The sequence below is a fragment of the Orbicella faveolata genome, unplaced genomic scaffold (genome assembly GCF_042242905.1).
Source record: "Orbicella faveolata isolate gen_17 unplaced genomic scaffold, um_ofav_v1 contig_34, whole genome shotgun sequence".
Lineage (NCBI taxonomy): Eukaryota > Metazoa > Cnidaria > Anthozoa > Scleractinia > Merulinidae > Orbicella > Orbicella faveolata.
Genome location: NW_028301563.1, coordinates 17,468,253 through 17,485,458, shown reverse-complemented (window position 1 = coordinate 17,485,458; position 17,206 = coordinate 17,468,253). Strand labels below are relative to the sequence as shown.

Here is a 17,206-nt window from a genome sequence, read left to right as displayed (position 1 = left end):
CATCCCCCCCCCCCCCCACCCCCCGACCCGCCTCCCGAGTTTGTAAAAGTCACCAATGATCATTCCCCAACAACAAAAACAGCGAAAAAAAAAATCTTAGATCACAATTAATCATATGCGGATAGGTACTTGTAAGGGTGAACAAAGGAAAGACCAAATAAATTATGACAAGGTTAAGTCGAGCTCAGTAGTGAGGTCAAAAAAAGAAGAAAATAATAAAGGCGTATTTGTACATTAAAATACCTTAATACAATTCGTTTTAATAATTCAGCTTGTTTTTGTTGTGTTATAAACGATTTGAGAACGTGAATGAAGGGATGTTAGGGCAAATCAACCAAGATAAAACACCTCCATCTCATCAGGTGTGAAGTGCATAGTCCCAGCCAGGATCGTTTTGTTGTCTTGTACTCCACTTGGAACAGAGTAAGAGTTGCCAAAGTCTGTGTATGACTTAATGTTACTGTTGGCGTTGTCAACAATGAGGATGTCATACCCATCACCAAATGTTGGACCAAAATTTGGCATTTTGACGATTGCATATGATGGTTTCGTTACCATGCTCTTAAATGGTCCAAGACCTTCTTTATTGCGGAGGGAAAATATAAACGCATTGGAAGTGGAACCAAAGGAACTTGTAGTATCTGAGTAACAAGAACATACGAGCAGAAAAATTAATGACAAACAAAAACAAGACCAACAGCTTGAAACTTAAAAATTAGAGGTTGAGAATGCTAAACGTTCTTTGGTTCAGCTAAATCGTACTTTGAATAATTGTTATATTGGGTTTGCAAAGAAAACTGGAATAGGTGCAGCAGAGATTTAAAACCAGAGTGAACCAGAAAAACGTTTTTAACCTCCTTAAACCAACTAAGACCTAATCTTATTAGATCAAATAATATTAAGTATTTTAACAATCTGCAAGTTGGTTATGCTCTTTTCCAAGTATAGTTATTCTGTAGAACAGCCTCAATTCAACGCGAAAATATGCTCAGATATTTGTCTGCGGACATTATCTGTTACAAGAAGCGAAAAGTTTTCCGAGACCAAAGCTCGAGGAAAACTGTGAACTTTGAGGAATAGATAAGGTTCAAGGACAAATATCCGTGCATATGCATATTTTCGCGATGAATGGCGACTATTGTGTTTCTTATCTGTCAATTATTATGCTGAATATCACTCGGATATTCCCCAGTTTTGGCTGGGACATATTCAGATACGTAAAACGCGAAAATATTTGATAGATTACAATTTTAGATTATTCGAAACAACACAATTACCATACCCCAGGGAATGTCAGCGTATCCTCCAAACACGTACACTCCATTTTTGATGATGGTAACCGTGTTACGTTTCCCATCACACCTGCTGTGAAAGGTACTGGCAGCCCAGCCGTAAGTGGAGGCGCGGTAACACAGTACCCAGTGAGGGTTCAATCCAAAAGCAGGGGTCAGGAACTGATAAAGGTGGCTTTGGTAAGAGATATCCCCACCTATTATAGTCGAATGTGTTAACCCACCTACAATGTAAAAAAGTAAAAACAATCACTGATCAAACTTGTATCCGGTAAGAAATGTACAAGGCACTACTAGCTAGCTAGAGCAGACCCAAAAAGAAGTAACTGGCCGTAGAAGAGCAATAACAGAGCAGTAAAACAGCAGTAACACAGCAGTAACAGAGAAGTAAGGGAGTAGCAACAGAGCAGTAACAGAGTAGTAACAGAGTAGTAACAGAGCAGTAACAGAGCAGTAACAGAGCAGTAACAGAGCAGTAACAGAGCAGTAACAGAGCAGTAACAGAGCAGTAACAGAGCAGTAACAGAGCAGTAACAGAGCAGTAACAGAGCAGTAACAGAGCAGTAACAGAGCAGTAACAGAGCAGTAACAGAGCAGTAACAGAGCAGTAACAGAGCAGTAACAGAGCAGTAACAGAGCAGTAACAGAGCAGTAACAGAGCAATAACAGAGCAGTAACGGGATGGTAACAGAACAGTAACGGAGCAGTGACAGAGCATTAACGGGGAGTAAAAGAAAACAGGAAAGTAAACAGAGCATTAACAGAACAGTCACAGAGTCACAGAGTAGTAAAAGGGTAGTAACAGAGCAGTCACAGAGCATTAAAAGGGCAGTAACAGGGGGATAACAGGGCAGTATCAGAGCAGTTACAGAGCATTAACAGAGCAGTAACAGTGCATAAACAGAGTAGTATCAGAGCGACACCTCGGAAATACGTTTTTTGGGGCGCGATACAATATTTTGCTGGTCAGCGGTACACCCTAACAAAACTACAAAATGCCTGCAACTTTTACATTGTTTTCGCAGCGAGTCCTATCGACAATCAAAAAGATACAAAACTTAGAGCGCACACTGTAAACTTAGCTTTTAAACTCCGTTCATTTGTTGGATAGTTCTCAGTTAATATTATATATTGTGCCAAAGCCAAACTGAACTTGCACACGGTGTGAAATTGATGTTGTTTCGTGAGAGTTCATGTTCGCAAGCGGCGAGCCAGTGGCAATTTACGTTACGATGTGGGCTAAGGCTAAAACTAGGCAGGTTTTGTGTTGCTGTAACGGTGTTCTGAGGACATCAACTTCTCAAGTTTGTTGAATTGATGGGCTTGAACCGTATGAATCGGTATGTCAACGGTATTTCGATCAAATTCGTCGGGAAGACATGCTCGTGTTCGTCCTCTTCTTCGATTGGGGGCACTCACGTAAGTAATCACGGTCATCCTCTCCTCACTCGGCATCACCGAATTATAGACCAAGTTGGCCGAAATCGAAGCAGTGCTTCGTATAAATCTTGGACATTATGGTGTAACAAGTGTAGGACTGAGTCCCCAAAAGGGTTCAAAATCTGGCCTCGAGGAAGAATTCACCGAGGTATGTTTTCTCATAAAATATCCAATTTTAATTATACTGTACTTCAGGAAGCTTGAGGCTGGCGAAAATAAAATTTTAAATTTTCATGTTTATTATTGTTTCTTTGTTTCTTGTCATAATTTCGAATTGTTGCAGTTCTGTATTTTGCTTTTAGCGCCTCTAAAGTGTGAAAATTATTTTAAACTAGTTGCATAACTGTTAGAGTTTAGAAAAAAAGCTCTTTAGCTATTAAAAAACCACAAGAAGTACATGACATCTGATTATCTTTAGATGGCAGAAGACATGGAATACAAAGCTGTTAAAAGGGTCATTAAAAATACATGCATACAAGACAATAAAATTACCATAAAATCTGGGTAATAACAACTTTCAGTTAAAACTCAATAAATGAATTTCATTTTTAGTTATAAATAGGCTATCCCCCCTGTATTCACACAACAATCTTCTGATTATAAGGCCACCCAGATAATTTCTGACCACATTACCTTAGAGCCTGAGACTCTATAACTTTGTAACATAAATATTTGTTTACATATTACTATTATCTGGATTTCCCAATAGAAAACTTCTTCTATTGTACATTTTTTTCTATTTTGGCTCAGCAAAAATCCTTTTAGATACTGTCCATGGATGATTTCCACAACATCAATGCTGTAAAAACACCAACTCAGAGAACACTGACCAATGCTCTCCATATGGCAACTCCTCTCCTGAACATTCAGCCATCTGTTGATGGTGGGGAGAGGCAGGGGGCGGGAGCCCGGGAGAATAGGGGGTAGGAATCCGGAGAGAAATGCAAAATGCTAATTTTTGTCATTCATTAAGGCCTCAAATACTTTCAAAAACAAGAACTGAAAATGTTACTTGACTTTCATTTAGTGTCTTTAGAGACTTCTGGGCCGACGGGCAAAGAAAAATTCACCCTTGGGCTCAAAATGAGGCTCAAAATGAAACCCTTTGACAGTGGTTACGCCATAGGTCATTCACTTGAAAGACGGGTAAGAGTAGCAAGGCTGAAAACGAAGGAAAAAAGGAAAAGGAAATGCCTAAGGACTGTGCAGCTAAATAACTAGGATGTGTTTTGAGTCTCTTAATTTACAGGGGACAGGAGCAGGATGAACAAGGGTGGGAGTCAAGAGACAGAGGTATGGGAAGTGGGAGAACAGGGTATGGGAAGTGGGAGGTTCTGACTCGGCTGTCCCTCCCCCCACTTGATACAGTACCTTGTCCCTAAGTAAAAGGTAAAGTCTGCATAGAGCCAAGTGGCCCATCAGGCCAGGCTTATCTCGGTTTCTGTAGCATGAACCGACTAGGAGTATTTCTACTACCCCTTGGATAGGATGCTAGTCGATCACAGGGTTACCCCCAGCATTAAATTCACCAGTACCCATATGTACACCTTTGTGGAGAGAGGCACCGTAAGAGTGAAAGTGTCTTACCCAAAAACACAACACAATGTCCTTGACCAGGGCTCAAACACGGACCGCTCGATCCATTGCTGAGCGCACTAACCACATGGCCACCGCACCTCCCACCTTGTTCCTTAGGCCTAACCTTAACCCTAAACCTGAAAAAAAGGAGTCTGTAGATTTCAGTCAAGTTTACCTCTTATCACTTGCGTATTTGAGACAATTTCTGATTTCCTCGCTTTGCCATTCAGTTTACAGCACCAAAGCCTGACTTTAAGTGATTCGCAACTACTGACGGAACTTGTTTTTGCAACTTACAACTTCAGACTTTGCACAAAATTTCTCACTGGAGAAAAGCAATGTTGTAGAACTAAAGTGATGAACTAAATGCAATAAATATTAATTTGTAAGAAATGTATCTGTTCTTTAATACATGCTTTTGTGTTTAGTATCTGAGTTAGATGTAGCCAAGATACATTACCAATGGTTTGTAGACGACAGTAAGCCAATTCAGAGACACAGTGGCATAAACAAAACCACTTGTAAGCCAATTTATCACAGGAAAAAAAAAATACATATAATAATATTATACATATATAATTTATTGCCATCAGGTGCTATTGTGTCTTGTAATAAAGTGGTTACAAGTTTAAGTAAGAATCTTACAGAAGGGAGGATGATACAATATTATTACTAAGGCGATCATAATTAATTTCATATTGATTCAAAGCACATATGTACATGTATGATTACAATGTAAAAATTATTTTGTAGTGATTGAGCAAAGCTCATCTGAATTAAATTAAATGAAAGGAAAAACAACAACAGTCAATTATTTATGAAAGTTGATACAATGCACATGTAAGATAGGGAAATAGAAATCGAAAAGCTTCAAATGACTGAGTAAACAAAATAAACTAGTGGGTTTCATTGAGGAGTTGATTACTGCCTCTCTGAAATGTTGAATGTCTTTTCAGCATCAAAAGAAGTGAAACTTGACCACATCCCATAAGTGGAAGCGGTTTCGTGTAAACAAATACAGGTGTTTGGGCATTTTAAAATATTTAGTTACATGTGCATACACGTACAGGGAAACGGTCTTGAAAATTTCCATGTGCTATCAACATTTAATTGATGGAAACAAAAAAGACCTCAAAAAAGGAAAAATTGTCAATGAACCGAAAATATTGAGCGGTCTTAAATGTTTTCAGTATTTCCAGCGTTCGCTGCGGTCAACAAATCATAATATTTTCGATTTCTACTCCCTTCGCAAACGCCACCATTATATAAATGTAGGCTTAAACAATCTTTAATGATAGAGAAATATCTTGTGAATGAAATGAACAAATGTTTTATTCTTACAGCAAACGGCAGGTACAAAAAAAATATTTCACCCGTTCCAAAAGGCGCAGAAAGTCAGAAAGGTGATAGAAACGCCAAAACGCCAATCTTTAAAGACAAATTCTTATCAAAGTTTCTTTGACGCGTTGCGAAATATAATCTCAATGAACAAGCACCACATGTCGGCGCAAAGTGAGTGTGAATAAAACGGTCCCGACTTACATGTACCTTAACCATTTCGTGCAAATTACACTTTAAATCCAACCAGTCTTCAAAATCCTTGCAAAAGGTGCACACAGGACAAATTTTCTGCTTTGCTGGATACCCATCGTTGATTTTCAGAATTCTAAGGCGAGGGCGGCTGAAGCAACACGATCCACGCTTCGTCCGCTCGAGCTGGCTCGAGTCAGCAAACTACACATTACTCCACACAAAATGACTCCCCTGTACCGCTATTCTTTACGAACATTGCTTGAGTATTAAAAACCCATTTAAGGACGTCAAACTCACCAATAACGAGAAGTATCAAGGATATTTTCAACCTTAAAACGAAGCAAAACACCGATCTCAGAGAACTGATCGATCGAAGGAGAACACAGCCCGATGGTGATGACCACTGACCAGTTACTGTGACGTCAAAAAACGTATTTCCGCGGTGTCTCTATCAGAGCAGTTACAAAACCGTAACAACAGATATCATTTAAACAACAGTAACAGGGCATTAAGAGCGTAGAAACAGAGCGGTAACAGTGCAGCAACGGAGCAGCAACAGGATGTTTTAATCTTTGATCATGAAGCTATTTACTCTTTCATATACCACAATTACATCTTTGAACTGCGTTTAAGAGAAAAATGAAACGTGAACAATAAACGAAACAGACATGAGACATTGAAAACTGATACAAGTTATCAAAAACTGGTTCTTACTTTTTATAGCGTCACATTTCTTGCCAGTCCAAGGCTCTGTGCACAAACATGAAAATGTTTGTTTCTTGTCATCAGACAAACAAGAACCACCATTGAGGCATCCGGTCATGAGACAACCCTGGATTGAAAATGTGAGATTGTAAATGCGAAAATACTAAGATATTTGTTACAATTGTTCATGTTGCGATATTTTATGGCTTAACGTATATTGGTGTAACTGGGCTTAAACCTAGGTATATATATGCTGGGCGCTGCTTGAGGGACAGAATTTTGTATGATAAAACACAATGAGTTGTGAATTAGAATGAATATTAAAGAAGCCAGGATTTAGAATGTATCTTTGGTGGTATCAAACAACTTCCACAGTACTGCCCCTTTGAACTGATAAAAAAAGAAACAATAAGACAAAAACATTCAACATAAGCTAATTAAAGTCAATCATGGAGGACTATGTCTTAAACCGTAACAGGTTTTCAGTGTAAATTGCTTTCAAAGTAAACTGACCGGCGATTATTTCGATATCATGTTTTACCGCGCGATTCCCTGCACAGGATAACCAAGGCATGTGGCACTTACCAGGAGCTACACGCGACCCTGCAAAAAGAACCCCTCACAAGGAAAGAGGTGCAACTATGGGCAAAGGCATGGCACGCCAATGGCACAGACCTCTTTACCTTAGAGGGCTTAGAGTATCTAGAAGTTACATACTTATTATCACTCGGAATTTCCATTTGTCAGACAGACGCTATGGGGACAATGCAGAAGCCACACAGTACTCCAAATTATGAGATTTTTAGCGGGCAAGGAGGAAGATCTGATAACGAGCCCAACTACAGCTGTCAAGCCGTGTTCCAAGATTTTTCAAGGGAACTGTGTTTGCAAGCTCTTAACCATATCTGCGTAGTAAAGTTTCATTGAGAGCCAAGTAAAATCAGCCAGTTCAAGCTGTTCTACTTAAAGCAAAAATCATTAAAGAAGACCCTGACATGGCCTTACTGTGCCTGAGACCCAGGCCTATTGATCACAAACTGCCATCGCCTACCGAACTACTCCTTAGTTTGACCATCCAAGGCAACCCTACGCGGAAAATCAGCAGACAGCCCTTGAGGTCTGCAAGGCAACTTCCTGGACCAAACCCAAGACAAAGATAAATCATCAAGGATCAAACGAGACTGGACTTGAAGGAAGCCAAGGTGAAAGAAAAGCATGCAGGAATCCTCCGATCATATGCCGTGACAACTCCAACTAGGTAAGAGCTGAGGCGCGCTAAAACCCATATAAGGGTGGTCCCTCAGAGCAACCAAGAACTCGAACCAGACACAGATGAACAACTCGTGGTTCAAGTCACCACCAACCCAACTGTTGCGGTTTCAGTTTCTTCAGAGAATCAAGCCACTGAAATCCCGGGCGGTTATGTAACTCGGATATGGATTGACAGGTCTCCCGTGAAGAGGCTGGATATGTAACTTGCTCTTTGTTGTACAATGCTGTCTTATTAACATAAGGAACTTTTGATGTAGCTTATCGCTTATGTTCCTTTGCTCAGTTGACATGTTATTTTGTTTTGTTGTTATAACTCCCCTAATAAAAAAAAAAATTGCAATTTCCTTGATTGCGATTGGTTTAAAAAACTCCTGTTTTCCACTAATTCACTTGCCAAGTTGTTAACGGGCAGTTTGCTATTCGACAGTTTGTTATCGGACAGTTTGTTATTGGTCAGTTTGTTATCGGACAGTTCAATAGGCCAATCACATTTAAAGTTGAAGTTTACATCAACCAATCACATTCAAAGCTGTAGTTTAAATTGACCAATCACATTCAAAGTTGGAGTTTAGTTATAGTTGTAGTTTAATGCCAATTTTCTTTTTCTTTCATAACTTGGCTCTTCTTCTTTTCTCGGAAATTGTAATTTATATGATTAATTGGTTATAAGACTTCGTGTCGTCGGTCTGTATTCATATTCGTGATAAACAAATTGGACTCCCGCTGCGCGGCCATCCGGTTTTGTTATCACTCACATGATTACAGACTTTACTAAATCCATTTTTAAATCACTGGTTATCCTTGCAATCTGATTGGCTCTCAGTGGTGCGATTTATTCACGAATCGCAATATTTTTTGCTCTAAATCGCATCTTTTTCACAGCCAATGAGAATGGGACAGTAAAACAAAAGCACCAATCAGATTTCAAGATTAGTTTAAAGTAATCAATAAAATTTCAGAAAAATGAAAGGCAAAAAGCCATTGTGTGGAGAATTTTGCAACTACTATTGCCAAAACTTTGTTGTTATTGTAGTTTTTTCCAAAAAAGTTGACGAATTTAATTAATTGCAGTTTGTGAATGACGATTATGAGCTCCTTCAGGCTGAAGACCTACTTTAATGGAAGTTTCCAACTTTCAGTGTCTATTTTGACGAATAGTTTGGCGATTTTTCTTCAACATCTGCTCAAGATCCGTATGATACCGAGTACAGTAAAACATAAACAAACGAAAACCACACAGCAACAAATTCAGAGCCATCTCAAGAAGGTAGATATTTCCAGGTTTTCAGTAGTTTCAAACGAAGCAACAAAAGAGCTCAACTCTGTCGCTGTGAATAAACATAGTCAAAATACACCACACTGTACAAAATAGTGAATGAACAAACGCCTTACGAAGCCGGTGCTAGTCTCGCCATCTTAGAAATATCTTAAAATAAATGGCGCCGCAAGAACTTGACAAGGTCCTGAGTATTGAGTCCTACGCCGAGGTCACAAAAAGAGACGGAGATGATAACTAGCTGGACTCCCCTAAGATCATGTCATTGAACGGTGTTTAAAAGGAAAAAAAACCAACTATCCACTGGGCATCGTGCACTCGAGGGAGTTTCACAACTCAAAAGAAATCGATCGCAGAATTACACAGGATATGCACCTTCAAATTCCTGCTCCAAAGACAATGAAAAGTGTCAGCCTCAACCTCAGAAGAAAGGAAGGCTTTCCATAATTGATTCAGGCGATGAGAATTGAACTTTTATACCTGAAGTAGACTATTTTCGTTCTGACTTCAGAACTTCTTGTTTCTTTGTCATGCTCAAATGAGTTTTTGTCACATGACATCGTTTTGCATACTAAATGAGACGTAACGGCGTTTCCGGTTCCGCTATTTTTAACAAACCGGCTACTGGAACAATACACCAAAAATATAAAATTTAAGGCGATAAAATTGTGCGATTTCAAAATGGATCTAATAAAGTGGCAATTGAACTGAGTAGAGTGCAATTTTGGTCGGAAATCATACTTGTGATTTCAGACCAAATTGCACTCCACTCAGTTCAATTACCATTATGAATTGTTTATGATTACAGACTGAATTGGACGGCTCCACTTAGTCCTATTACCATTTCTTATGAGGAGGAGACGGACGCCGCGATATGTACTTCGAATGTATCTCCGGTGACGTAAGCACCACATGAATCATGATGCCTTGCGATTTTTACTTACCACAATGCTGTTAGTTTCAAAAAAATTAAAGGAGTTTAACTGTCTCCTGCTCTTGACATACTAGCTAGCATTTATGTCGGTCGCTGGATAGAAACCTAATGAATAATTAGCGGCGTTTTCCACTTTGAAAGGTTATTATGACCGGTGGCTAACAAAACAGATAAATAAGTTAAGAAAAATAGAATAAACATTAAAATATCTAGTCTGAAATGATGATCTTGCTTTAACTGCTCTCGTCGGTCAGTATCTGAAATGAGGCACGTCTGGCAAAATTAAACAAATATAATTTATGTTGAAGCCTCGCTCGAATATTTGACGAAACTAACTAAATGTTCCTTTATGGTTACGAGTTGTAGTCATTTCAGGCTGAATTGCTTCCAAAATTAAGATCAATGTTGGAGAATGACGGTCAAAAAGAACAAAAAGGAAAAAGGAAAGAAGGACTCTTAAATGTGTCTCGATGTAATTCGACGTGGGCTAAGAAGACAAATATTATTACAACCATCTCAAGCTTCCTTGACAAGACGTTTGAGAAGAGAGTCATTAAAAGATGGCCAATAATTTATTCATTTTATATATAACTTTGGAAGAATAATGAGGAGTTAACTCGGAATTAGGGCAATATACGTACGGTGCCCAAAGCTTTTTGACGGTAAGCTAGCAAGACAGCTGATAAAAAATTTGTTTGCGAGAGATACACGCTAAAATTATGTCGACAAATAGCGAGCAAAAGACCTGGTAAAAAATTGTTTACGCTAGAGGTGCGCGAGCGAGCAAGCGAGCAAAAGACGAGAGACGCGCTAAAATTATCGACTGTGAGCGAACGAGCAACCCGCCAGAAAAAGTTATCGCAAGAGACGCGCCTAAAAATTGTCGTCTCCTGGTTGCGAAGAGAGACTTCGATTCCTTTCCTAGTTAAAACTGATTATAACAGAAATCTGTTTTTGTCTCTTATTCACGGCGACGACGGTAGCGGAGTAGAAATTTATTGCAGTTGAATACCGCTATTTGGAACTCCGAGGTTTGGAACCCTCAGGGGAATAAAAAACTAGGTCGAAATTAGCAGGAGTTCGAAACAGCCGTTAGTAAATGACCGAAGAACAGATCCCAGGGAAATAGTTTTGAGTTTGAAATAACGGGGTTATTCGCAATAATCGTGTTCAAATTAGCGGAGTCCGACTTTATCTATCCAGTTATGTTTCAAAACAGGGGAATTTGGACCTTTGTTTTCTAACCTGCTTTGTTCGAGTCAGTCAGACTCACTTTTGTAAGGAGCAAAGGCACAATTTGGATAATTATTTAAGGATCCATACATCAAAGGTGATTATCTCACGATAGATTGTACGAAATAAGGACAACCTGATAGGGATTATAGAATTTTGGAACTCGTATCGATTGATATTTTAACAAATTACCATGAAGCTATTTAAAGAGGTTCAGTCAATAAAATTTAGGGCAAACAAACGAATAGGAAAAGGCACGCAGTAAGAGATTTAACTTGCTGCTGTGGTTCTGATCATGAGCAAAGAAACTAAAGAGCAAAGCAACCGCGAAGAAGTCCGGAATTAGTTTTACGGGTAACAATGCTGTTAAATTTTATCAATAAAATAATCCTCATTTAAATTCATCAACTCACCTTTAAAAGCAGCGAGAAAGTTACGTCCTCCTGATCATGGAATTTGATGTCTTCATTGATATCGTGCTTGTTAAGTTCACAAGTTCCTTTGTCGTCCTTCTTGGAAGACATCATGAAGTTTGTGGACGTACACCAACTGTTTCTCAAACACAACTGGCTGCACGACATCAAACTGGGAGACTCAAAGCGCTTTACAACGTGGCCTTGAAGTCGTTTATTTTCATGTGTTGTGAAGTATGCTGAACGAGAAAGTGATTCTTCATCGGCTGCAAAAGCCGCGAAGTATACAACCCGCTGAATGAGAATAACGAAGAAAACGTCTTTAAGTGGCTGCATTATTTACAGAACTCAGTGCGATTTTTTTTAGCAGCGAAGTCGTCGAGTTAGAAAAAAAAAAAAAGAATCTTTCGTATATATTCGGCAATCCTCGTTATCCCAACTGACACACCTTGCCTTTTCGTGCCCGTATAAATTACTGTGTAGAGGACTTTACAATGCATAATTACCCGGTTATATAATTAGCATAGTAAAGACAATTGATAGGTAAGTGTCAGCGAAAATTTCCTCTTCCCATACAGAAAACACGAATTACCTACTTTATGAAATCACTACTCTTTTTAACTTTTCCGAGGAAACGGGCAATATCTCTTGTAGCATGTATTTTATTCTGTTTTTCAGGGTACGAAGAGGCCACCTAATAAGATGGTCACAACACAGTTGAAAAATTAATCAATCAGTCAATTTACGAATAATATATACGTAAAAAATAATAATAATCATAATACAAAAGATTATCTCGATTTTTAGTCCAGAGAGGAAGGCGCTTCGAACGTTATCTACGACGGTCAACTTTTGGCAATTTCGAAACTTAAGTTCTGGTGGGTTGCGTGCATATGTCAAGCATACGATACTAGGTTGACACGCTGAAAAGCAGATACGATATTTAAAATGTTAATTCTAGCTTCTTAACACTTAACTCTTGAGTTAAGTTTAACATAGACTGTCGAACATTTTTCTTGCGAAGAGAGGAAAATGATCGTTACAGTTAGCGTACGTTTCAGACAGGTAAATTTAAAGTCCATTTCCCAGATACAGCACTGTATAGAAAACTCGGACTGGTGCATGTATCAGCAGGTGATATGCCAGAGCGCAGAACAATTGAGAGACTGTCAAAAACTGGGAACACAGACCGAGGCCACCTAGTAGTAACTAGCTTGCTTAAACAACCAAACGATAATAAATATACATTTATTTTCTTTTTTTTCTGAAAGCTTTCTGTATGCAATTCTCTTGACAGCAAGTTTTCGAATAGTATGAAATTCGTCTGAGAAGCCTTGAGAACTGCCTGAGAACAAAACTAATTATATCAGGGAATTTCACAGCCTACGAAGGAGCATTCTTGGCAGCTTGTGTTGCCTGGACCATCCTAGAAACTTTCCTCTAGTGTGGCTGTTTAGCGACCATTCTTGAGCTCTTACTGCGGGAAAGCTTTGTTAGAGGCAGGTTTGCTTAGTACCCCCAAATTGTGGGCAAAGTTTTCAGCTTCCCACGCTGAAACCCTCGCAAACGTTTTTTTTTTTTCTTTTAATTTTGCTACTACGTATTTCCCAGGGCCCCTATAGATATCAACTTGGGAAAATAAAGTTATTGTTCATACTTACTTAGTTACTTGCTCGCTTGTTTGCTCGCTTGCTTACTTTATTTTGCTTTTCCGAAGAAAAAGGCAATGTTTTCCACATTATTAAATCATACGGATTAAAATCCTCTGAAAAATTCTTAAGAAAATTGGTCGTCAATGAAGCTTGATTAATGTCATGCGCTTCTAATTCTATATAACAGGGTATGAAGCGACAGTCCGATACGGCCACAAACCGAGACACAGTTAAAAATACTACTACTACTACTACTACTACCACTACCACTACCACTACCACTACCACTACCACTACCACTACCACTACCACTACCACTACCACTACCACTACCACTACCACCACCACCACCACCACCACCACCACCACCGCCGCCGCCGCCACCGCCACCGCCACCGCCACCGCCACCGCCACCGCCACCGCCACCGCCACCGCCACCGCCACCGCCACCGCCACCGCCACCGCCACCGCCACCGCCACCGCCACCGCCACCGCCACCGCCACCGCCACCGCCACCGCCACCGCCACCGCCACCGCCACCGCCACCGCCACCGCCACCGCCACCGCCACCGCCACCGCCACCGCCACCGCCACCGCCACCGCCACCGCCACCGCCACCGCCACCGCCACCGCCACCGCCACCGCCACCGCCACCGCCACCGCCACCGCCACCGCCACCGCCACCGCCACCGCCACCGCCACCGCCACCGCCACCGCCACCGCCACCGCCGCCGCCGCCGCCGCCACCGCCACCGCCGCCACCGCCGTCACCGCTACGCTACCACCACCGCTACGCTACCACCACCGCTACGCTACCTCACCGCTACGCTACCTCACCGCTACGCGACCGCTACCGCTGCCGCTGCCGCTGCACTACTGCTGCTGCTACTGCTGATTCAGCTACTACTTCCAAAATCAAGACATGATTAGTAAACATTAATTACAAACGGTGAAAATGATCTAAAATTGTGATCTTTATTACAATAAACAAAAACATTAACAACATGTAGATGACCCTTTGAATACTGTACAGTGTTTATCATGATGACGTGATCACACAACCATGTATACTGTATAGTGACATGGCGCTGTACTCGGAACTGATCAAATGAAAAACTACTTGACTGGTCAAACAATATCCAATTTCTTCGAGTTTGAACCTCCAACACTAACGGTGGGCAAACACCCAGTGTGACTAATCGTGCCAAATATTCCATAAGTGTTGGAGGTTTAATCTGAACGAATTCGGATGTTGTGTTGCCTTATAAACATGTAAGAATGTTTCTGAAAAGTGCGCTCGCGATATATTGCTTGGCTACTGCACTCATACCGAGTTTGAAGTTTTTCTTGTAATCAATAAACTTAAAATATTCTGCAATGTCCCCAAAGAGCCACTCAACAGAGACACGAACCTCACTCATAGCGGTATTAAAAGCCCTCATCTCTGGTGTAACTACCAGCACGTCAGCATCACGATATGGGCCCATCAACAGAGGGCGAAGAGGGTAAGCAGGGTCTCCGTAGAGGCAGAGGCTCCCCTCTGAGTGTGCGCGCTTCTCTTTGCAGTATGTTCAAAAGACCAGATTCTTTCAACATCCCAGCATCATGACGCCGTCCTTCGACAGGACCGTAAAGGTGGGCTATAAGTCCATTGGGAATTGCAACGGATTGAAATTTCAGAGCATGGACTCGTTTATGCCCGTTGTATAATACACGTTAGTGCTGCTCAGGTCTAGGTATCTCGCGCACCGTCCCATCGATAAAACCAAAACAGTTTATTAAAGGGCTACCTTTTCTTGTGATGGCTCTCGCGTAACGCTCTAGATTGGCAGGCGACAAAAACGGCTGGTTGTTCCAAGTGGCAAGACGATGACCGTGAGTGTCGTCCATCCAGTTAAGCACTTTATTTGCTATTATACAGAGTTCGGGTACTGGTCTGGCAAATTGATGGATTATATCGTGGTAACGACATGGGTAAGAAAGCCTTCGTAGGAGCAAACACAAACCTTCTTCTCCGGGGCAAATTGTACCTTGAGAACATCGTAAAAAGCGTGGGATTTGAAGAGCTGTGGCTAATCTAGGAATGTCCTCCTTTTCCACTTTCAAATCTGCTCTGCATTCGCTATTATCCAAATCATCCAGACGAAATGGCTGGTACTCCCAGTAAGGAAAACACAAATTCGCTGACTGATATTCCTCGTAAAGAATTACAAGATTCCTCCTCGCTGATGTGGCAAGCAGCAAACGAGCAAACTAACGTATCTTGAACTTCTTGAAATGACATTTTTTCCAATTTTTTTCTCTTTTTTCTTTTCTTTTTTTTCTTTTTTTTTTTATGGAGTTGCGTTCAACCGCAGTGTGTTGTCCTACGGCATCTTAAATGCGGCAAGGGGCAACATTCCCGCCAAAACTTTCGTACTCGACTCAGTTCCTTTAAGGGCATACAGCTACTCGTCCAACCGTAGCCGATCAACGGTAGTCTTCAATCTTAAATTCCCTATTATCTCATTACACCGGAAGAACACACCAAAGTATATTTTCCTTCGTATCTCGAAACGAACGTTTTAGTGCATGAAGCATACATTTTAAGTTCGTTTCCGGCGAGTTTTCACCGTTTTTCTCTGAAATTTGGGGAGAATGTTGGCCGATAATCAGCAAAAGGCAAAAAAAAAAAAAAAGACAAAAACATGTCGGGGAATTTTTATTTTTTGCTTCTTTCAAAAGTTACGACTATTTCGTGAAGAGAATGCATGTTTGAGCAAAACTCAAAGTCTAACTGCGTGTAAAAAACAAACCAGACAAGTAATCGAAATTCCCGACATGGTTTTTAGAAAAAGGTGTTAAGAAGACATAGCGATGTTGATCGCGTCCTCCCTCTCAAATCCGACCGGAAAAGAACTTGATTGGTGAACCTCTGTACTTTGGGAAATATGGCGCGATATTCGGAAAACCTTAGCTTTTTATTATTTTTTAATGAATATATGTACGTAGTCTATAATTCTTAAGCTTTCAGAAAATGTATACTTAACTGGGGTTTGCGTGAAACGTCCGACCGAAAAAAGGCTAGAACGAATTATGGTCATTTGGCGTATACTGATACCTTAATAGGAAACGTCTTACAGAATGGAGATACATGTAGGTTACATGACCAAAACGATTAAATTTTATTGACTCGTTTTCATTTTCAAAAAAAAAAAGAAAGAAAGAAAGAAAGAAAGGGAGAGAGAAAGAAAAAAGAAAAGAAAAGAACAAAAAATAAAAAAAAAAAGAACAAAACAAAACAAAACAAAAACAAAATGAAATGAAATAAGCAACATACCTTGCAGCCGTACTAGTGTCAAGCGTGGTATCAAAGAGCAAGAGTGACAGAAAAGAAGGTGATGTAAAAGACTCAAGTACAGTGAAACCCCGCTCCACGGACACCCGCTTAATACGGACAACTGCTTCTGACGGACAGTTTTCTTTGTCCCGACAACTAAAAAGCTCATATATTTTCTCTTAAATTAGCCTGCTCAATACGGACACCCGGATAATGCGGACACTTTATCATGTCCCTTTGGTGTCCGTATTAACGGAGTTCCACTGTACTAATTGTAAACATCTGACATAGGAAAGAAATTCCCAGAAATTGAAATCCTCTGGCATCGAACGCTACAGTTTGAGTCAATCGATGTTAATTTACCCTAAAATTATGTTATGGTGTCCCCATACAGTGGTTTTGGTACTGCAATTTTAGTCGGGTACTTCAATAACGTTACTTACTTACTTAAAGTTGCTTACTTAAGAGCCACTGCTTGTAAATATGGAGAATCCCTTCTTTCTGTACTGGCCTGTTGAAAATGTGCAATTTTGCATTAATTTCATCGGCCATCTTGGTT

General features: G+C 40.4%; 1 protein-coding gene and 1 pseudogene across 1 annotated transcript; both read right to left on the bottom strand.

The window, feature by feature from the left end:
- Window positions 1-40: 40 nt before the first annotated feature.
- On the bottom strand, window positions 41-12,364 carry LOC110053406 (uncharacterized). Its single transcript, XM_020759627.2, has 4 exons — window positions 11,677-12,364; window positions 6,558-6,675; window positions 1,283-1,516; window positions 41-641 (listed from the first exon to the last, which is right to left on the bottom strand). Exons 1-4 carry the CDS (start codon window positions 12,010-12,012, stop codon window positions 331-333), a joined length of 999 nt encoding a protein of 332 aa, XP_020615286.1. The 5' UTR covers window positions 12,013-12,364; the 3' UTR covers window positions 41-330.
- A 1,890-nt stretch (window positions 12,365-14,254) lies between these two features.
- Window positions 14,255-16,622, bottom strand: LOC110053408 (uncharacterized; annotated as a pseudogene).
- Window positions 16,623-17,206: the final 584 nt, after the last annotated feature.

Bases quoted from the DNA above. Each gene is read 5' to 3' on its own strand.
- LOC110053406 (XM_020759627.2), bottom strand. From the start codon at position 12,012: ATGCAGCCACTTAAAGACGTTTTCTTCGTTATTCTCATTCAGCGGGTT. The intron at 6,676-11,676 runs GTGAGTTGATGA...TTTTCAATCCAG, and splicing joins CTTTCTCGCTGCTTTTAAAG to GGTTGTCTCATGACCGGATG. The intron at 1,517-6,557 runs GTAAGAACCAGT...TTTACATTGTAG, and splicing joins GAAATGTGACGCTATAAAAA to GTGGGTTAACACATTCGACT.